At 44.9% G+C, this 18,896-nt stretch overlaps 1 protein-coding gene across 1 annotated transcript in view; it reads right to left on the bottom strand.

The window, feature by feature from the left end:
• The window catches only part of LOC135473922 (uncharacterized), a 107,509-nt gene that overhangs the window by 75,049 nt on the left and 13,564 nt on the right, over nucleotides 1-18,896 (bottom strand). The window contains 24 exon segments of the mRNA XM_064753863.1: nucleotides 30-441; nucleotides 955-1,142; nucleotides 1,503-1,736; nucleotides 2,139-3,569; nucleotides 3,939-4,154; nucleotides 4,505-4,657; nucleotides 5,297-5,449; nucleotides 6,384-6,500; nucleotides 6,837-7,016; nucleotides 7,890-8,246; nucleotides 8,600-8,866; nucleotides 9,306-9,440; nucleotides 9,784-9,975; nucleotides 10,355-12,078; nucleotides 12,634-12,775; nucleotides 13,230-14,310; nucleotides 14,312-15,003; nucleotides 15,476-15,699; nucleotides 15,989-16,239; nucleotides 17,085-17,273; nucleotides 17,903-17,980; nucleotides 17,982-18,022; nucleotides 18,300-18,384; nucleotides 18,386-18,463. Of these exon segments, the coding sequence (XP_064609933.1) occupies nucleotides 30-441; nucleotides 955-1,142; nucleotides 1,503-1,736; nucleotides 2,139-3,569; nucleotides 3,939-4,154; nucleotides 4,505-4,657; nucleotides 5,297-5,449; nucleotides 6,384-6,500; nucleotides 6,837-7,016; nucleotides 7,890-8,246; nucleotides 8,600-8,866; nucleotides 9,306-9,440; nucleotides 9,784-9,975; nucleotides 10,355-12,078; nucleotides 12,634-12,775; nucleotides 13,230-14,310; nucleotides 14,312-15,003; nucleotides 15,476-15,699; nucleotides 15,989-16,239; nucleotides 17,085-17,273; nucleotides 17,903-17,980; nucleotides 17,982-18,022; nucleotides 18,300-18,384; nucleotides 18,386-18,463 (8,620 nt within the window).

Here is an 18,896-nt window from a genome sequence, read left to right on the forward strand (position 1 = left end):
GATAGAGCTGAAAGATATTGCCAACATGCCTTCTGTGGGGTTGTATGTTCCTGGTGGGCACAAGGACGGAGCAGGTGATCCTTCTGGACAGTTGGCACCAGCGGGGCAGATGTTACCTGTAGTGTTGTCAGATGGGGTGCTCGACGAAGCCCCTTCTGTACAGTAGTAACCAGCCTGGCAGGGCCCAGTGGGCGCTGGCAGCCCTTCTGTTAAACAGTATAAGCCCGGTGAACATGGCGAGCATTCTGCAGAGCGAGTCAAACCTTCCTGGTTACTGAAGGTTCCTCTGGGGCATCCATACTGTGATGAAAATCTGGTACCATTGGGACAGAAATGCCCAACGGGACATGGCACAGGGTTCTGGACACCATGTGAACAGACAGTATCATTCTGGAGAGTTGCATCACAGTAGAAGCCTGCTGGACACTCCTTACAAACAGCCTGCAACAAATTACAACCCTCATGTGAATCGCATGAGAGTTTTACCCAACCCACCACCCTGACACAATCAAACTGTTCACAGTTTGCAAAAGCTTTGCCTGGCTAAGACTTTTTTGAAGTTGGAGACCTTCCAAATGCATTTACATTTCAGTCTAAATACTTGACGGTACAAATAACATTCAAATTTATTTTCTGATCAATGGTTCTGAAATCTACATGTACAAAACTATTTCCTCTTCAAAAAGGCTTATCATACCAAAACTATTTAGGCTTGCAACGAAGTTTTCTGATGGAAAATTCCATAAAACCACTGTAGGGCAATGGATATCTTACGGTAAACATAGTGTAATCACAATGATCCCACAGTCTATAGCTTCAACACCATTTTATACATCCAGATTATCACAATGCAAACAACATAATTCCTTTTGGGAAACAGGGCATACATATTCTATCAAGTGGCTGATTTGTATTAACAGTTACAATTCTGTCAGAGAAAGCAACATAACTTACCTGTCCAAACTCATCTTGATATGAGCCAGATGAACAGGCCAGCTGTGTGGGGCTGCCAGCTTCACAGTAATGACCAGGAGTGCAGATGTACAGTGATGGAGCCGATACATTCTGGCCGACCGGACAGTAGTAGCCAGGTGAACACTGATCAGTAGGTTCACTTAAGCCAGCATTTTCACAGAAGTAACCTGAGGAGACAAACATGTGTACACTGATCACAGAAACTTTGCTGTGTGACATGTACCTATGATTCAGCTTATCTGGACATTACATGACAAGCAGAGGGCTTACAATCTGTTAACTGTCGCACAGGTTCATAACCCAAATATATGTATTCTTAGTTAAGTTCATGCCTTAGTTTATTCCACGTACAAACCTGCCAAACAAAATACAGGAACTTACCTAATTTTCATACCTTACTTGAAAAGTGATTTCTTAAAATCCTAAGCCTCTACATACTGGGGTGAAATTCTTAAACAGATGCATGTTCAGGGATTAATTCTTGAATATATGGCCCCACTTAGATGTGAATAGTATTTACAGCTCACCTTCAGTACACAGCCTACATTCAGAGAAGTCTGAGTTGCCTGTAGCATTGGTAAAGTACCCTGGGGGACAGTCCTCTGGGTCACTGGTCCCCTCTGGGCAGTAATGTCCTGGGGGACAAGGGCCACCTGTAGAGTCACCATGGGGGTCTGAGCGTGAAGCACCCAGGGTGCAGTAATACCCAGAGTCACACAGGCCTGTGGCATTGGACAGGCCAGGTAGGGAACAGTAGTATCCTGAAATGGAGAAGTTTACAGTTATTTATTATTAAGATAAATTTTTGTCATCTTAAAGGTTCCGCATTTCTTGAAATTAATTTGGTATTTCAGTGATTTTACATGACAAATTCAAGACTTTGGTTGTGATGCTCATATGACATCACCTAATATCTGACACATGACCATTAGTACTCCATAAATTACCACAGCTAACAGATATGAAAAAAATCCTGGTAAAAAGAACATAACTACTTAATAAATATACATACATAAAGTTCAGAGCAAATTACAGGAACAAGCCTTTTTAAGTGCCTGACAAACCTCCTGACTTAAAAGCTGCATAAACTTGCAATCTCATTGGTCAGGGGCCATCACCTGCAGAATCAAAGTCGATTTTACAGTAAACAGAGAGGTATTTACCTGCTGGGCATAGCTGAGGTTGACCTGATCCCCTGGGACAGATCTGACCAGGCTGACACTGTCCACCTGTGCTGTTATTAGGGCAGAAACATTCCCCGTTGTTCGTCATGTTGCCGTAGTCTGTGGGTGTGGCAGACCAGGCCCCTCTCACACAGTACCAGCCTTCATCACAGGGTCCAGTAACGCTGGATAATCCTGCAGACTCGCAGAAATAACCGGGGGAACACGGGCTACATTCATCCACACTCTGTCTCCCAGGGCTGTTGCTATAGTATCCTCGGGGGCAGGGGAATTCATCCCCATAGGCTGTGCCTGTGGGGCAGTAGTGACCTGTATAACACTGGTTCCCTGAATAATCTGTGGAATTCTCTGGACAAAAGTAGCCGGCAGGACAAGGTGTACAGAGAGCTTGACCGCTGGAGGGGTTGTATGATCCAGCTGGGCACACCAGAGGATATGCGGTTCCGTTAGGGCAGTAGTGTCCAGCAGGGCATGGACCACCACTCACACCCTCAACAGGGTTATTAGGCGAGGATGCCCCCCTGAGGCAGTAGAAGCCAGCATGGCAATCTCCAGCTGGATCTGTCAGACTTTCTGCGTCACAATACCTCCCATATGAGCAGCTAGTGCACTCAGAGGCATTGGTCAGTTTCTGGGCAGTGCTGTACGTCCCCACGGGGCATCCCTGAGGGGTAACTGTCCTCTGTGGGCAGAAGTGACCAGCAGGGCAGGGTCCGGCCATCCCAGTACTGTTAACATCAGGTGTAGCAGAATCAGATCCTAAGGTGCAGAAGTATCCTGCATCACACTCTCCCGTAACAGTTGTTGCATTAGGCTCACTACAGTAGTACCCACCTGTACACTGTGTGCAGTTCTCCACATCCCACAGGCCAGCGGCTATACTGAATGTGCCTGGGGGACAGGACTGCCAGATGACCCCCGTCCCCTCTGGGCAGTAGTAGCCTGGTGGGCAGGTATCCGGGCTGAGGCCTGTCACACAGTAATGACCAGGGGTACAGTTCCAGCACACCTCAGCCCCTGTGTTTGTCATGTATGTCCCATCAGGGCAGGGCACTGGCACAGCCGTAGCCTCAAGGCAATAGTGCCCCAGGGTGCAGGGGGCACCTGTTGTGCCTCCGTCGTCTGGGGTTGGGGTGGTGGACTTCCCCGAGCAGTAGAACCCTGGGTCACAGGGCCCAGAGGGTGTTGTAAGCCCAGTGCCATTACAGTAGAAGCCTCCACTACAGTCTTGGCATTCTGTCTGATCCCCTAACCCAGTGCTGTTAGACCAGGTTCCCAGGGGACATGGGGTGGGCACAGTGGTACCTATGGCACAGAAATGACCCTGGGGACAGAGCTCTCCTGTCACACCGTCAGTAGGTGTAGCTGAGGCAGATCCACTCTTACACCAGTATCTGGCGTCACAGTCACCTGAAATGCAATATTCTCCGGATTAAACTGATACCAATATACAGCCTCACAACATGATGGAGATATTAACTTGTCTCACATTTTGTCCAAATTTTCCATCTTTTGAAAGATGTCTTCTGCATGACAAGTTTACTTTCATTATTCCTTTCTATTTCAAATATTTTAACCTTTTCAATCAATTCCATATAAAACACTAATTTATAAATTCTTTGCAACTTCACACTTATATCTGCCATATTTTAGTACCAGATGTCTTGAAGATGTCAAATTCAGAACATGGTTTTCAAAGTTTCATCCAATACTTAATTTCATTTTTTTTTTTTTCTTAAACTTTTTCAAATGCTATTTCTGGTGGCTAATTTTGCATACCTGTGACTGTTGCTTGTCCCACAGTATCGCAGTATTTCCCTGCATCACATTGGGTACACTGGTCCTCCCTTTCCAGAAGACTGTATGGGTTATAGGTTCCCTGCGGACAGCCGTACTGGTTACCATGCTGGGTGCCATTAGGGCAGTAATAGCCCTGGGGGCAGGGGTACGATGTGTAGTCAGTCAACGGACGGTCAGCATAATCACAGTAGTAACCTGAAACATAGTGAGGGGAATGATATTGGTGCTAATTGACTTTCAATGATTCCTGAAAAATGTCTTTACTATACGTCATCACCTGTTAGTATTTGTATTACAAAGATTCAGGGCCCGCATACCTGTATATGTATATGCATTATTTCATAGTTAATGTATCTATACATATAGCTTACAATCAAGCTGAAAATATTCCAGTACTGCACCCATTTGCACACAAATAGATTAAACACAACACAAGATTTAACACATTATGAATCCTTTGAAATTAAATTTTAACCACTATGATGTTTAAATACAACTGGACTGAGTAGTGTAACTGTAATTTCCAGCTCCCTCCCTGTGCTCACCCTGGGGACAAGTCTTACAGCTGCCTTGCCCAGTCTGATCCTGGTAGGTACCACTGTCACAGGCAATCTCCTCATAACTCCCCTCTGGGCAGTAGTATCCCGCCCTACACAGGAACGGGTCACTCATGTTCTGACCACTGGGGCAGTAGTAACCTGACGACACACCACGAGTAACAAATCACAGCAGTAAGCAACACTGTCTACCATACATGTGTATATGTATAGAAATAAACTTATACTTTACAACTTGAGGTGTTTATGCACAAACCAAGTAAACCTGGCATACTCAAGATTAACCAGGTCCTCACTGCACTGATGCACCGTTAAGTTTGCAACTGTGATAGTAAAACTCTGTACACCTTCTGTAAACTTTGTCTTAACTATCCAAACTGGTTACTCAGATCATACTCATGAACCTTTCATTTACATAGTCAGTTAGGATTTTTGGTGCAGAAAATGGGGGTATTTTGGTGAGAAAACAAGACACCAGGGTCATGTACCTGACACAACCTCCTGACAGTAGACCCAACAGGTGATGGATTTGAACCTGTCATAAAGAACCAATCCCAAAGGAAATTTGACAGCTTGGCTGGCAACAACACAAGATTACAGGAAGAAATGTCTGTCTTAATGCTGAGGGAATTATTTATGATAAAACCCTTGCAAACCTCTTAAATCTAATTTATCTTAGAAATACGACAAAACTACTCCTAAGCCTGTGTTCACGATAATCACACAGCATCAACAGTCCTGTACAGCAACACATGATCTCTGCCTGTTCCGCACCCTTACCTTCTGCGCAGGGACCAGTGGGTTGAGTCAGTCCCTCATTAGCACAGTAAAACCCAGGGGTACAGGCCCAACACCCAGCTTCAGAGGCTAGCCCTGTTTGGTTGGAGAAGGTGCCTCGCGGACAGCCAGGGGGGTTACTGTCAGTACCTACACCTAAAGGGGAAAGAAGTATGAGTTTAAGCAGAATACAGGACATTGTGCGGCTGAAAAGACACTGTCAGGAGGTTAAGTGGATACAGATGGAATTCAAGTCTTGTGTCATATCAACCATCCATAATGTACTGTTACTGAAAATGATCAGCATTCTTTCCAGTGCAGTACATGTGGCACAAGTAAGATAAAACTGGATACAAGCATTCAAGACATGAACTATTTCTTAACAGATCAAGCACATGTGCAGACGGCTCAACTGATGATGACTGCTACGATAATACTGTAAATGCCTTTTTATCTGCGTGGTGCTCACATTCGCGCATTTCGCGGCAAACACATTTCCCCAAAAATAAGTGCCATCGAAAGTAAAACCCATGAAAGTAATTTATTAATGTAGCATGCATTACAGTTATAATTTCGGAGGGAGTGACATGAATATTTGCTAACACAGCAGGTAAGGGCTTTGTCTTATAAAGATTAACAGTCTTCAAAAGATTAAAGGCCAAGGAGGATTAACTGATCAAGTTACTGTATTGTATAGAATTTTTGTCACATCTTACAGGTACAAACAAGTTTAAATGAAAACATTGCTGCTTGAATGCTTGAGTTGTTTTATTACTTGACATTTCTGTATTGAAGTTTGATCAGTTGTCCAAAAATTCTGTTAAGATTTGCGAAAACTGATTCCCGCAAATGTGTCTTCTTACCAAATCCGCGAAAGTTTATGCCCACGAATAAAAAGGCATTTACAGTAGCTCACCTGGGGTGATATTGAATGGAAGGTAAAAAAAATTTTCATACACATTTTAAGAGACAAGATTACTGAACTCTTCTTAATGGCCAGAGAACTTCATTTCACCTTAAGAAGACTTCTGTGAAAAGAAAGCTTTAAGAAAACAAAAAGGCTTGAGCGTTTCCTATTTGGTAGACATACCACAGTATCTACCGGCAGGGCAGATATTTCCTGTAACCCCATCCACTGGGTTATCCCGTGTGGCTCCTCTGTTACAGTAATAGCCCGCGGCACATAAACCTGTCACGTCAGGCAAACCTAAAACAAAACATCACTTTTGTCACTTAACTGGCTGTTTTGGTAACACACAGATTTTTGTTGTGAACAAACTTACGTATATAATAAACACTGCAATAAAGTGTCAATACTTTTATCTCTTCATGTCATTTCTAGGGATGGTTTGTTTATTTCTATCTATTTTGCTTCTATGTTTTATCTATTTTAATTTATTTGCGAATCTGACTTGGTGAGCAGTTAATATATCGATTTGGCGAATGTTGTTTTCTGTTTACTTGCCAAATGGCAAGTCAAAAAAGTCCTTCCAAAAAGTATCCAACTCTGTGCTAAAGTGTGAAAAGAACAACATGCACAAACCTGGGGTAGCACAGAAGCGACCCTCCCTACACATGACTGGTTCTTCTGACCCCTGGGGACAGTAGAAGCCTGGTTGACACTGACCGCCGGTCAGGGAACTTGGACATAGACAATCACCAGATGTGAAGTTGTTGTACTCCGTGGGTTGACTTGAGGATGCCCCAATCACGCAGAAGTAACCTATAGTGTGGTGATAAACATATCGAAAACATTAGCACACAATGAAGGGGGGGGGGGGGGGGGGGGAAGAAAGAACAATTCAGTGAGGAAGCCGTATTCTTGAACATGTAATTTACAGTGAGATATTAAAACACAAACAAAGACGCTTAAATTACGCAGACATTGCGTTCAAATCACGATTTGGTCACCATATTTTCACCGTGTGTCACTAAGAAATAAACAAACAGACATTCTGTTAAGAGGCCAGAAACAGGGTTACCCAGTGGAAGGGATCTATATTGTATGTGATGCTTTTCGTGTCGCTAGATCAAGTTAGAAAACACACATACTCTATTTCATCAAAAAAATTAGCATTTTTCAAGTGACACATTTTGCTTGATTCTAATTGATTCATCAACTACATGTATATCACTTTTAAATTAAGTTTTGATGAATTTCTTATCAGGAAGACTTATGTGTTGGCATTAAAAGTACAACAGCTTCTGAAAGTTTATTTTAACACACCAAAATTTGACCAAATGCAGCACCTATCTTCTAAGATATTAACAACTTCTGACAAACAAGACAGAGTTGTGCATTTAAATTTTGCTATGGGAAGACCTTACAGATTTAACACCTTGTTCAGATGGAAGCCGTGTGTATGTGTGACCATGTGCCAACCATCACAGTGGCGTCACTGCTCTGATTTTATTCTCCATGCCGTAGTATTTTTTATATACCAGGAAAACATATACCACTTCTTATTCCATCTCTGAAAACAGTAAATGATGAGATTGCCAAGAAGACTAGAGCTCAGTATTGGACGGCACACTGGCTGGCACCTTCCCTGTGGAAGCTGCATGCCAGGGGACTGTCAGGTTAAGTTTAGCCTACCTTCATCACAGGGTCCTGAGGGGTTAGGCAAACCCTCTTGTCCGCAGTACTGACCCCCTGGACACAGGTAGCAGTCATCCACACTCTGACCCAGGCTAACATTACGGTAATGCCCAGTGGGGCATGGGTACTCAATGCTGAAACGGGTGCCGTTAGGGCAGTAGTAGCCCTCAGGACAGGGGTAGTCCTCATATGTGGTGATGTTGTCCGGGCAGAAGTACCCGGCAGGACACTCCCAGCACTCTGCCTGACCAGTCATGTTGTTGTACGTCCCTGCTGGGCACCCAAGTGGGTAAGAGGTCCCTACAGGGCAGTATTTACCAACAGGGCAGGGACCACCTTTGTCCGACTCATCTCCTAGTACAAATATCACAGTTTCACTCAGGCGGCATAAAAGAACATGACAAAACCCTGCATGCAAATGATACAGTTGATTTTCATTCTCACCACTGCCATATTTGTGTTGCTTATTTTGTGATTTTTTTTTCCAAGTTATTCTAGAACACAGAAAATTATAAAGAGCAACTCTCGATGACCAATAAGACAGAAGGGTGAAATAACTCAATCTGACTCATTCTGAAGGTACACTAGAAATGTCTTGTTCAGAGAATGAGACATCTTTAAAGGAATAACAAACATTAGTGACCTGTACAGACATTATTATTCCCACATGAACCAAAATAAGTCAACAAAGATTATGTATTTGTCACCTGTTGGGTTTGGAGCGTTGTTGCCACGGAGACAGAAGAAGCCAGCATCACATGGTCCCGAAGCATCAGACAGGTTGGTGGACCCACAGTACTGACCCAGCTTACATGCCAGACAGTCAGACAAACTCTTCCCCTGAATAGTGTCTCTGTAGGTTCCATTGGGGCAGGGGATAGGGTCCTCTGTCTGTTGTGGGCAGTAAAACCCTGTGGGGCAGGGGCCCCCAATACCACTGGTTGTGTCCTCTGTTGGTGTGCTCACATTTACCCCTATTAAAGGCCCAGTTCAACAACTAACATTAACAACATACTGCATTCAGTCATCTATGTTTTGATTCCCGTTGTGCAGGATAAAGGAATGCACAAACCCATCTAAGATTTAAAGCTGTCAAGTTTCTTGTACAATCATTACACTACTTTAACAAAAATTTATAACATAAATTAAATTCCTACTCACATGTCAATAAAAACTGAAGATCATAATTCTCTTTGATTGTTTTCCATAGAGAATCCCACGAGTCAAATTTATGAGACACTTTACCAAATGAGTCCCTCACATCTATAAAGCTAATTAAGTACAGGTACATTGACAAACCAGAAACACAACTGAGGATGCTATCCAAAATGGTTGAAATGTATGTTGGTGAGCAAATAAGCACGCTTAATTTCAAAAAGTTTTACATTAACCCCTACAAACCATCAGCCTTACCTTGTTTACAGTAGTACCCAGCGTCACATGGCCCTGTTCCTGTGTCATTAAGGCTTGGGTCAAAGTTCACAGCTCCTAACTTGTCACAATAGTATCCACCCAGACAGGGTTTACAGTGTGCTTCCAATGCCATTCCTGATAACACACCACAAGTTAATAAAAATGCTGGCATATAAACTGTCATATTTAATGCACTGTGGTGCTACAGCAGTTGAATAGCAGACTGTTTTAAAGTTTACACGCTTTCTAATAAAAAGAAAAAAAAACTGGAATGATAAACAGAGAGGATATTTTTCTGCAAAATGAATTTATACCCATTTGAAGCCTACCCTGAATTTTCATAAGTTGAGAGTGTTGTGAAATTATACAATATAAGGTCCATTCTGACGGAACATTTACTTGCCCTATGGGACAAGTTAAACATAAAAGTGTTGTTTTCAAGGTATTGTTCCACTAAATCATAACTTTCTGACATTACCCAAGTCAGGGTTGTAGGTCCCTCTGGGGCAGGGCGGCTGAGCAGAGGTGGTGTTACCCGGGCAGTAGTAGCCCCGAGGGCACTTCAGGGGCACCTCTCCATCGGTACAGAAGTAACCCGGGGGACAGTTGAAGCAGAAGTCCAGGCCTGTGACATTGACAAAGGAACCTGGCGGACAGCGAACTGGTTCACCTGCTCACAAGAAACAAAACACACATCAAGGATGTGATTTTCAATGGACTGTATGAGAACCATGAATCTTGTCACCGGAATGGAGATACACTTCTTTTGTGCAAATACTCTACATGTAAGAAGATAACCTCTGCTAATTCAGTTTCTTCCAGTCATAAAAATGCTTGCTGTCATATAGGTAAAAAATATAACACCAAAAAAGTAAATAAATACATGCATCTAGAAAGATGAAGGATAATACTCCACTGAACAAATACCACAAAAGAAGCCTGATACTGAGTGTAAAATTTGATTTGAAAGGTAACCATGTAACTCTACGACAAGGCTTATTGTGATTACTCTATAGTTTTCTCCCTTTAAGACTTTACTATGCACCTACCCGATCCTTCTGGGCAGTAGTGTCCTGTAGGACAGTAAGATCCTGTCGCTCCTCCATCATTCGGTTTATCTGTGAGAGCCCCACCCCGGCAGAAATATCCGGCTGAACAGATGCCATTAGGCTGTGTGAGTGCCAGGCCAGCACAGACAAGCCCTGCATCACAGGACATGCAGTCTGAGAGGCCAGCATTGCCTGTGTAGTTAGAATAAGTGCCATTAGGGCAGGGGGTGTGGGCGAACTCTGCAGTCCCCTCAGGACAGTAGTACCCTGGGGGACACAGATCACCAAAGGACTCACCGATGGGTGTGGAGATGTTGGCACCATAAGAGCAGTAATGACCTTGGTAGCATGGTGTGTTGGGTTCACTAAGGCCATAGTACTCACAAGCATAGCCCTGTGTGCAGGGGTTACAATGGCCCTCTGTGTACTTGCCCACGTCATTTAGGAAGGTGCCGCGTGGGCAGGGTGTGGGGTTTTCACTTCCCTCAGGGCAGTAATACCCTGTAGGGCAAATGGTCTCGGTAACAGTGCCTGTTCCATTACAGTAATAACCTTGGGGGCAAACGAGGCATGAGGATGAACGCTGTGCTGGCTGGTAGCTTCCACGGGGGCATGGTTCAGGTTTAAAGGCCCCTGCCTCAGAGTAGTGGCCAGCCGGGGTGTCATATTGAGTAGGCACACCCGCCCCTCCCGTACAGTAATAACCTGGAGCACACTGGTCAGATACACCAGTACCACTGGAGCCAGCACAATAAAAACCAGGGTCACATGGGATGCAGTCATACTCGGTCTTCGCACCAGGAGAGGCACTATATTTCCCCACAGGACATGGGGTGGAGACAGCAGATCCAGGAGGACAGTAGCCTCCGGCAGGGCAAACACCACCAGTGGCTCCATCTGGTGGGGCAGAGGTATAGGCCTTCTCTCTGCAGTAGAACCCAGCATCACAAACGTCTGTGGGTGAGGTGCGACCAATACCATCACAATAGTAGCCACCAGGGCACGGAGTACAATCAGAGCTACGCCGCAAGCCAACAGAGTAGCTGTAGGTCCCCAGGGGGCAAGGAGATGCGTAAGTACTGCCACTGACACAGAAATAACCAGCGGGGCAAACGATGGGTTCAGCCAGGCCTTCACGGTCACAGTAGTACCCCGAGAGACACTCTGCACAGTCCTGGAATGACTCCTTAGATGAACTGTTCCTGTAAAACCCTATCGGGCAGGGGAAGGACTCTGGATCGCCAGTCCCTAATGGGCAGTAATATCCCCCTGGACAATCACCAGCTGGCTCACTCAGACCCTCTGGGATGCAGTATTGGCCAGGTGGACATTTCTGACAGTCAGACACCTGCTTCATTCCGACTTCTGCGTTGAAGGTTCCGTTGGGGCATGGTACGGGCCAGGGGTTCACATCACCTCTGGGGCAGTAGTGCCCTTTACGACACTGGTCTCGGACTAGATCAGGCGCACGTACCATTCCTTCAGGGCACTCCATGCCGGCCGGGCATACTCTGTACATCTCCATGAAGCTGAAACTCGTGGCATTCTGGTCACAATAATGGCCAGGTTCACATGAGATGCATTCTGATGCTCCGCTATCAGAGTAGTTCCCCTTTTCACAGGGTAACGGCTGTACATTCTCCTCCCCAGGACAGTAGTATCCAGCAGTACACTCACTACAGTCTGCCAGGGCCTCTCCCTTTGTGTCTTCGCGAAACGTACCTCTGAAAATACAAATAACAGAGAAAAAACAAACAAGTTTTATTCCACTGACCACTTACATGGGGCAAAAAGCTGAAATAATATCTTTTTCACCTCATGCTATACCTGAACATTTGAGCACCTGCTGAATCATCTCACTTTATAGAGGTTGTGAGCTTATTGTTCATTATTAGATACATTGAGTCACACAAGAAACTATATTCCTCTCCATTCTTCTCTTGGCAAGAACACATACTGGTAAAGTCTTTCAGCAGCACAACACAAATTTACATGCATCTCTACCGCACCCTATAAAGCAGGCTCTTCCTACCCAGTAAACTTCAGCTACGCTGGTCTCTGCTACCTTAATACTACACTGGTCTCTTGATATCACAATGACCCAAACTATGCTTGACCACTCCACATGGCATGACTGGGATGCTCAGAAGTTATAGACTTGTACTGCTGGGAAATTAATAAGCCTTAGCAAATGTTCTAAGTGATATTATGTAAGTTATTCTTGGACATCCACCCTATACATAATAATAAAGGTGCCTATAGAAGGGGGGATAACTCACGCTGGACATGGTGTAGGTAACACAGAGGCCTGAGGACAGTAGCTCCCCTGAGTACAGTCCTCACACTGCTCCCATCTGGTGTTACCTGTGTGGTTACTGAAAGACCCCGCGTGGCAAGGGTTACTGTCACCCATAGGTGTGCCTGAAACAAGCCAAGTGTTAAAATATTATAGCTCACCCAATGCCATTCTGACTCATTACTGTAAATGCAGATTTTTAGGTGCATTCGCTTTGTGAATGGAGACGGAGACACAGACACCGACACACTTCACTTCTTATAACACAAGAACTTTCATCTAACTCACATATTGGTTTTGCCATTTTAATTCGTTAGTATAATTATAATGTGTATATAACACTTCCTTCAGTGGTGAACACAATACATGTATTTCCCTGGCTCATTATGCCTAGCATTGTTCATGAAGCAGCAGGTAGGCCCCAAGTCTCATAGCAAAGAAGGCACAGGATCCAATCCTCTAGTTGACCCAGCTGCAGTTGTGTTATTCAGCAGCCTACCTCTATCTCAAAAAGAGTAAAATTTTCACATGACATAGATTCGAGTACCCACTAAAAAACAAAGCAGTGGCACAACTTACCATCTGGACACCAATGTCCCTTGTCACAGTGGTCTGTGGGTGCAGAGGACCCCTCCAGGCAGTACCACCCCCTGGGGCAAATGTAACAGTCCTCAGCCCTAGCCAGGTTTGTCAGATTTGTAAAGGTGCCAGCCGGGCAGGGGTACTGGGTGGGAGACCCAGTCCCTGCAGGGCAGTAGTGGCCCATCCCACAGGCTACAGGAGACTTCTGCATGCCTCCAGTGCCCAGAAGGCAGGCCACAGTGGGCAGGCACTGTTCACACTGCTCGACGGCTGTCAGGTTGTTGAAGTCAGTGAAGGTCCCAGCTGGACAGGCATACTCAGTCTGGTTAGGGCGGTAGTTTCCCCCAGGGCAGTAGTAGCCAGGAGAACATGGATAGTTAGGTTTAGTGAGGGCGTAGTCTGTGCAAGCGGTCCCTGATGTACATGGGGCACATGCTGTGGCGTTCTGTCCACTGACCATGGGGTTAAAGGTGCCCGGAGAGCACGGGGTGGGGGTGGGGGTCCCTTCCTCACAATAGTGACCTGCAGGGCAGGTCTTACAAAACTCTTGACCTGTGCTGCCCTCCTCTTCTGTGTAGAGACCAGCAGGGCACGGGACAGGCGTGCCAGTGGATGTGGGGCAGTAGGACCCTCGTGGGCAGATACAGGCATCACAGTAAGGGTCTCCCGTACCCGCACTACAAAATCGACCTTGGGGGCAGTTCTGGCACTCATTCTGAGTTACAGCTCCAAGGTTGTTGTAGTAGCTTCCAGCATCACACGGGTGCTCCTTGTAGTCCCCGGTCTTCTCTGGACAGTAGTGACCCCGGGGACAAATAAGGCTAGAGGAAGGAGCACCTGCTGTGCCCTCTGGGCAATAGTAGCCCTGGGGACATGAGGTGCACTCTGTATCTGCTTTCAGGCCCTCAGCACCACCGTAGGTCCCTTTCGGACAGGGTGTTTCCAATTCTCCCCCCAAGCAGTAGTAGCCTCGTGCACACTTGGCGGATGTGGGCGTGGCACTGGTGCTACCCTCAGGACAGCTGTAGCCTGCATCACAGTTTGTACACACAGTGGCCTCGGCCTGACTGTACTGACCCCTCTGGACATACCACTGGAGGCAGTCCCTTACTCCCAGTGTCACAGAAGTACCCTGCTGGACATCTGGTACAAGTTGTGGTGAACCCTAGACTGTAGTAACCAGCGGCACACCCCGTGCCTGCTTTATCTGTACTGGGGCACTCATTACCAGCCTCACACTCTGTGCATGCTGTGGCCCCTGCTTCAGAGTAAGTTCCAGGTGGACAGGTGATGCGGTAACTGTCGTATTTAGACGGGCAGGCATACCCAGCTGTGCACTCCACACAGGCAGCGCGCCCACCCTCGCTGAAGAAACCTGTAGTACATTCCGTCATGGTGTCCGCAGTGGTGCTGGGGCATGCATAGCCCGGTGGGCACAGGGTACAAGCTGTCTGCTTCCCGACCGAAAATGTCCCTGCAAGACAGGTCAGGGTGATGTTGGAGTCTGTGTTAGGACAGGCCACACCGGCTGGGCACGGTGTGCAGATTGTGGCATTACCCGCACTGTAAAAGCCTGGGGGGCATGGGGAATTCTCTGAGCCGTCCAGAGAAGGGCACTGCCATCCTGCAGGACACGGGTCACATGAGGAGGAGCCTTCAAAGGAGTAGGTACCAGTGGTGCAGATGGTGCTGGTGCTGGCTGTAGTGGAGGGGCAGTAAAACCCAGCAGTGCAGTAAGTACAGGAGGACTGGCTGCCTGTCGAGTAAGACCCTGAAACAAACCAAAAAAATGTATATATGTATACTTTGAAAAAAGGGATCAAAGAATTATAAACATTTAGATCAGGGTACCACAGATGTAGGCAGCTGTTCACTTTTTGTGAAATGAACACAAAACAATAAAGTGTAAACCATTTTAAGATAAGACAGATACTTGCAACACCACCCATTTTGGGCAATATCTATGTACATGTCCTTGGGAAGTTTACAAGAGGCTTATGTATATCTTTTGCACACATGTAATGCTATATCACAACCACTGCACATGTAATCCTGGTCTGCTGCCCGCAGATGTATATGCCCATAAAATACACAAATTCACCAGGACATTCTATGTGTGGACAGTGCAGTTGGGTTTGATTCACTTTTAACACTAAATATTTTGTCTCCTTGTAGCAGGCCGATATAAATCTCACTGGAACACCATGTTCCTGAATACTGAGTCCAGCTAAAACACTATGTACCTGGCGGACAGGTATAGCTGTCTGTGGAGGTGGTTGTTGAGGGACAGGCTATCCCTGCCCCACAGGCCGTACAGGAGGTCTGACTGCCAACAGAATAGGTTCCAGGGGAGCAGGCTACTGGGGCTTGGTTCGTTGTGGAGCACTCGTACCCTACAGGGCAGGTTGTACATTGGGTGGACTTGCCCAGGCTATAACTTCCACTGCTGCAGGTAACTGGGGCAGAGCTGTACAAATCAAGATGCATCACAACAAGAGATAAAATATCTTTATGCAAATTATATACATTTTTCTTTTCTATCATTTAGTTTTTTTGGTCGCTTCTTTACATCATACACAAGAATATATGACTTCACGGTTATATTCCCTTACAACGTTTAGTGCAAAAAGCAATCAATCTGCCGAAATGAGTCAAGTGTGCACTGAAACAGAAGGCTAGTATGGCGTACAACGCCATACTACATGGGCTGTTCCAGCATTTACTTACAGGTAAGGTACATCCTCGAACCGACTCACCTTATACTTGGACATTCGCTGCCTGCTGGGCAGTCAGTGCAGCTGGTCTGGCCAGCCTGACCATTGGTATGCGTTCCCACTGAGCACATGATGGGTGGTAGAGAGGGGAAGGGGCACATGGACCCCGCGGGACACTCAGTACAGTTGAGACTTCCAGACAGACTGTACCAGCCAGAGGTACAGGCACTGAGACTGTTAGAGGAGGACTCACACTCGTACCCAGCTGGGCAGATCATACACATGGCACTTCCCTGGTAACACACACAATGACATATCAATACATTCTACCTTCATTTCTACGTACTTGGTATTTATCACAGCCAAACCTGTATTCTTAAAATATCAAAAAATCTTAAAATTACTTCCATAAGAAACTAGGTAAAGCCAATCATAAACAGCTGCATATTTTGACGGTACTAAGAATTATCAGTTCAAAGTTACATGTACACTACAGAAACTATATTTAAACAAGCTAGAAGGACTGGCCAGGAATAAAGACATTATTACCAATAAGCACCAAAAAAAAAAGTTAAAAATAAATGTATAAGAAAGCAAAAAAACCAGAGTGCAGTTGAATCGAATCATGTTCAATAAACTTTATATCATTGAAATAACGGTTTGTTTATCATGTTTCCTCAGTGAGTGGGCAAACAGCCATGGGAAACAGCTTACTAATTGCTATATTTCTTTATTTGATTGATGTTTTACGCCATACTCAAGAACATTTCACTTATAGGACAGTGGCCAGCATTAAGGAGGCAGGAAACTGAGCAGAGCCCTGAGGAAACCCACGACCATCAGCAGGTTTTATGATTGGAGACGAAGCCAACATGAAGTAACTGTGATAGCCCACAGACTTGGCTAGATGGCTACTTTCATGACTTGCTCAGTATTCTTACAATCTGATTCCACATTGCTCCAAACTTCACTATTTTATACACAAAAGCTTCTCTTTCCTTTTGTTTCAGCCATATGTCTGTCACTTTTCAACCACACAAATTATTGTCCAACTCAAAGTTACTAAATAGATTAAATCATACAAAATTCATAGAGATAACAAACTAAACCAGCTAAGACTTATGCCAGCTATGCTTACAAATGGACTGTAGTATCCGGCATCACAGGCTGTTGGTGCTTGGCTGGGGTCTAGGCAACTGAATCCAACAGGACAGGCATCACAGTTAAGCTGGCCCTCAGAGGAGTGGTAACCTGATGCACAAGCAACTGGGGCTGAAGTTTTATCAGCACAATGAAAACCTGCTGGACAGGGGGAACAACTCTGCACCTGAAACATTATTGCAGGTGAGAGGTGAATATTACCATTCACCTTAATCTGGTGACATCAGCATAAAGTCATCATGAAATGGGAGGATTCTGTTTCTGTCAGTTACAGTGCTGCATTACTGGAGCATTATTCACAGACACCAGGCAGGACACCCTGTGCAGTCACATTAAACTGACACTGGAACAATCAAAATATAGCCTATTCTCTCTCACTGAACAGCTACAAGCAAAGAAGTACTATGATTGTACATCAGACCTGAACGTTTATTTAATTTTGTATCATGTTTACAAGGTGTGCACCATAACAGCTAGACCACGACAATGTATCGTGTTTATAAGGTGTACACCCTAACTGCTAGACCGCGACAATGTATCATATTTACAAGGTGTACACCCTAACTGTTAGACCAGAACAATGTATCTTGTTTACAAGGTGTACACCCTAACCGTTAGACCACGACAATGTATCGTATTTTACAGTCTCCCTTATTAGTCTCTGCCAATTCAGCATGATGTGAATATACCATCTGGTCAATGCATGACATTTCTCAATTCCTGTGAAGTCCCGATACTGACAAATGGAAACTGTGCACTACTTGTATCATCCCGGGATATGTGTAAACATCTTACCATTCCTCCCAGGCTGTAGAAGCCATCACCACACGTAACAGGGGTCACACTGGGGTCAAAGCAGTGTTTGCCTGGGGGGACAGAGGGAACACAGACTGGAACCCACTCCACTGTATGTACCTAAAACAAAAATACAGTACATGTACAGGTCAAATAGCTAGAATCTCAATTAAATTCCATTTGCAAATATACTCACTGCTAAGTGTGAAACAGAAATATAAATTTCTACCTGAAGCAAGCCACCAACAATTATCATTTGAATACCTAAGTTTGAAGACAACAAGATTTTAAAATAAATTTGAATTTAGACCAAGTTTAAAACAGTTTTGTGGCAATGAGCCGTCTGGTCACTTGCAGGTGATAAGTTCACAACAACAATGCCCAAGACCAAACTTACCATTTGCACAAACAGAGCAGCTGGTTCGCCCTGATGGACTGTAGGAGCCTGCATCACAATCTTCTGCAGCGATGTAGGAAGTTCCCGTCAAAGCAGCGTTTCCCAGCGGGGCAGAGAGTGCAGGACCCTGATGCAGACGAACTGTAGAACCCGTCTGGACACAACTAGTGGAGAACAGTATCAACACAGAGAATTTGAGGAAACCTAACAAAGTCACAGGGTTTACAAAAACAGAACAAAACACACAAAATAGAAGGTAGCTAGGCATATGCACGTCTATAAAGTTAAATACCATTCATAGATTTAAATTCACTTAAATGACCAAATCATTAAACTAACCTGAAAAAACTCAATCCCGGCAGTGAAAATAAACTCCATTGATTGTGCAAGTGTCAAATGTTCAAACATTTTATTGAATGCTACATATTTCCTCCAAATTAGAAGCAATGTAAACAAACACAAAAGTTTCAGTGTTTTTTATTTGTTTTGTTTTTTATTTGCTTGTATTTTTTTGCCTCATTAGCTTTATCAGCACTGTCTTTACCCTGTACACAAGATAACCTGGAAATGTAGTTTTTGGGACAGAAATAAGGGATC

This window comes from Liolophura sinensis, chromosome 8 (genome assembly GCF_032854445.1).
Source record: "Liolophura sinensis isolate JHLJ2023 chromosome 8, CUHK_Ljap_v2, whole genome shotgun sequence".
Lineage (NCBI taxonomy): Eukaryota > Metazoa > Mollusca > Polyplacophora > Chitonida > Chitonidae > Liolophura > Liolophura sinensis.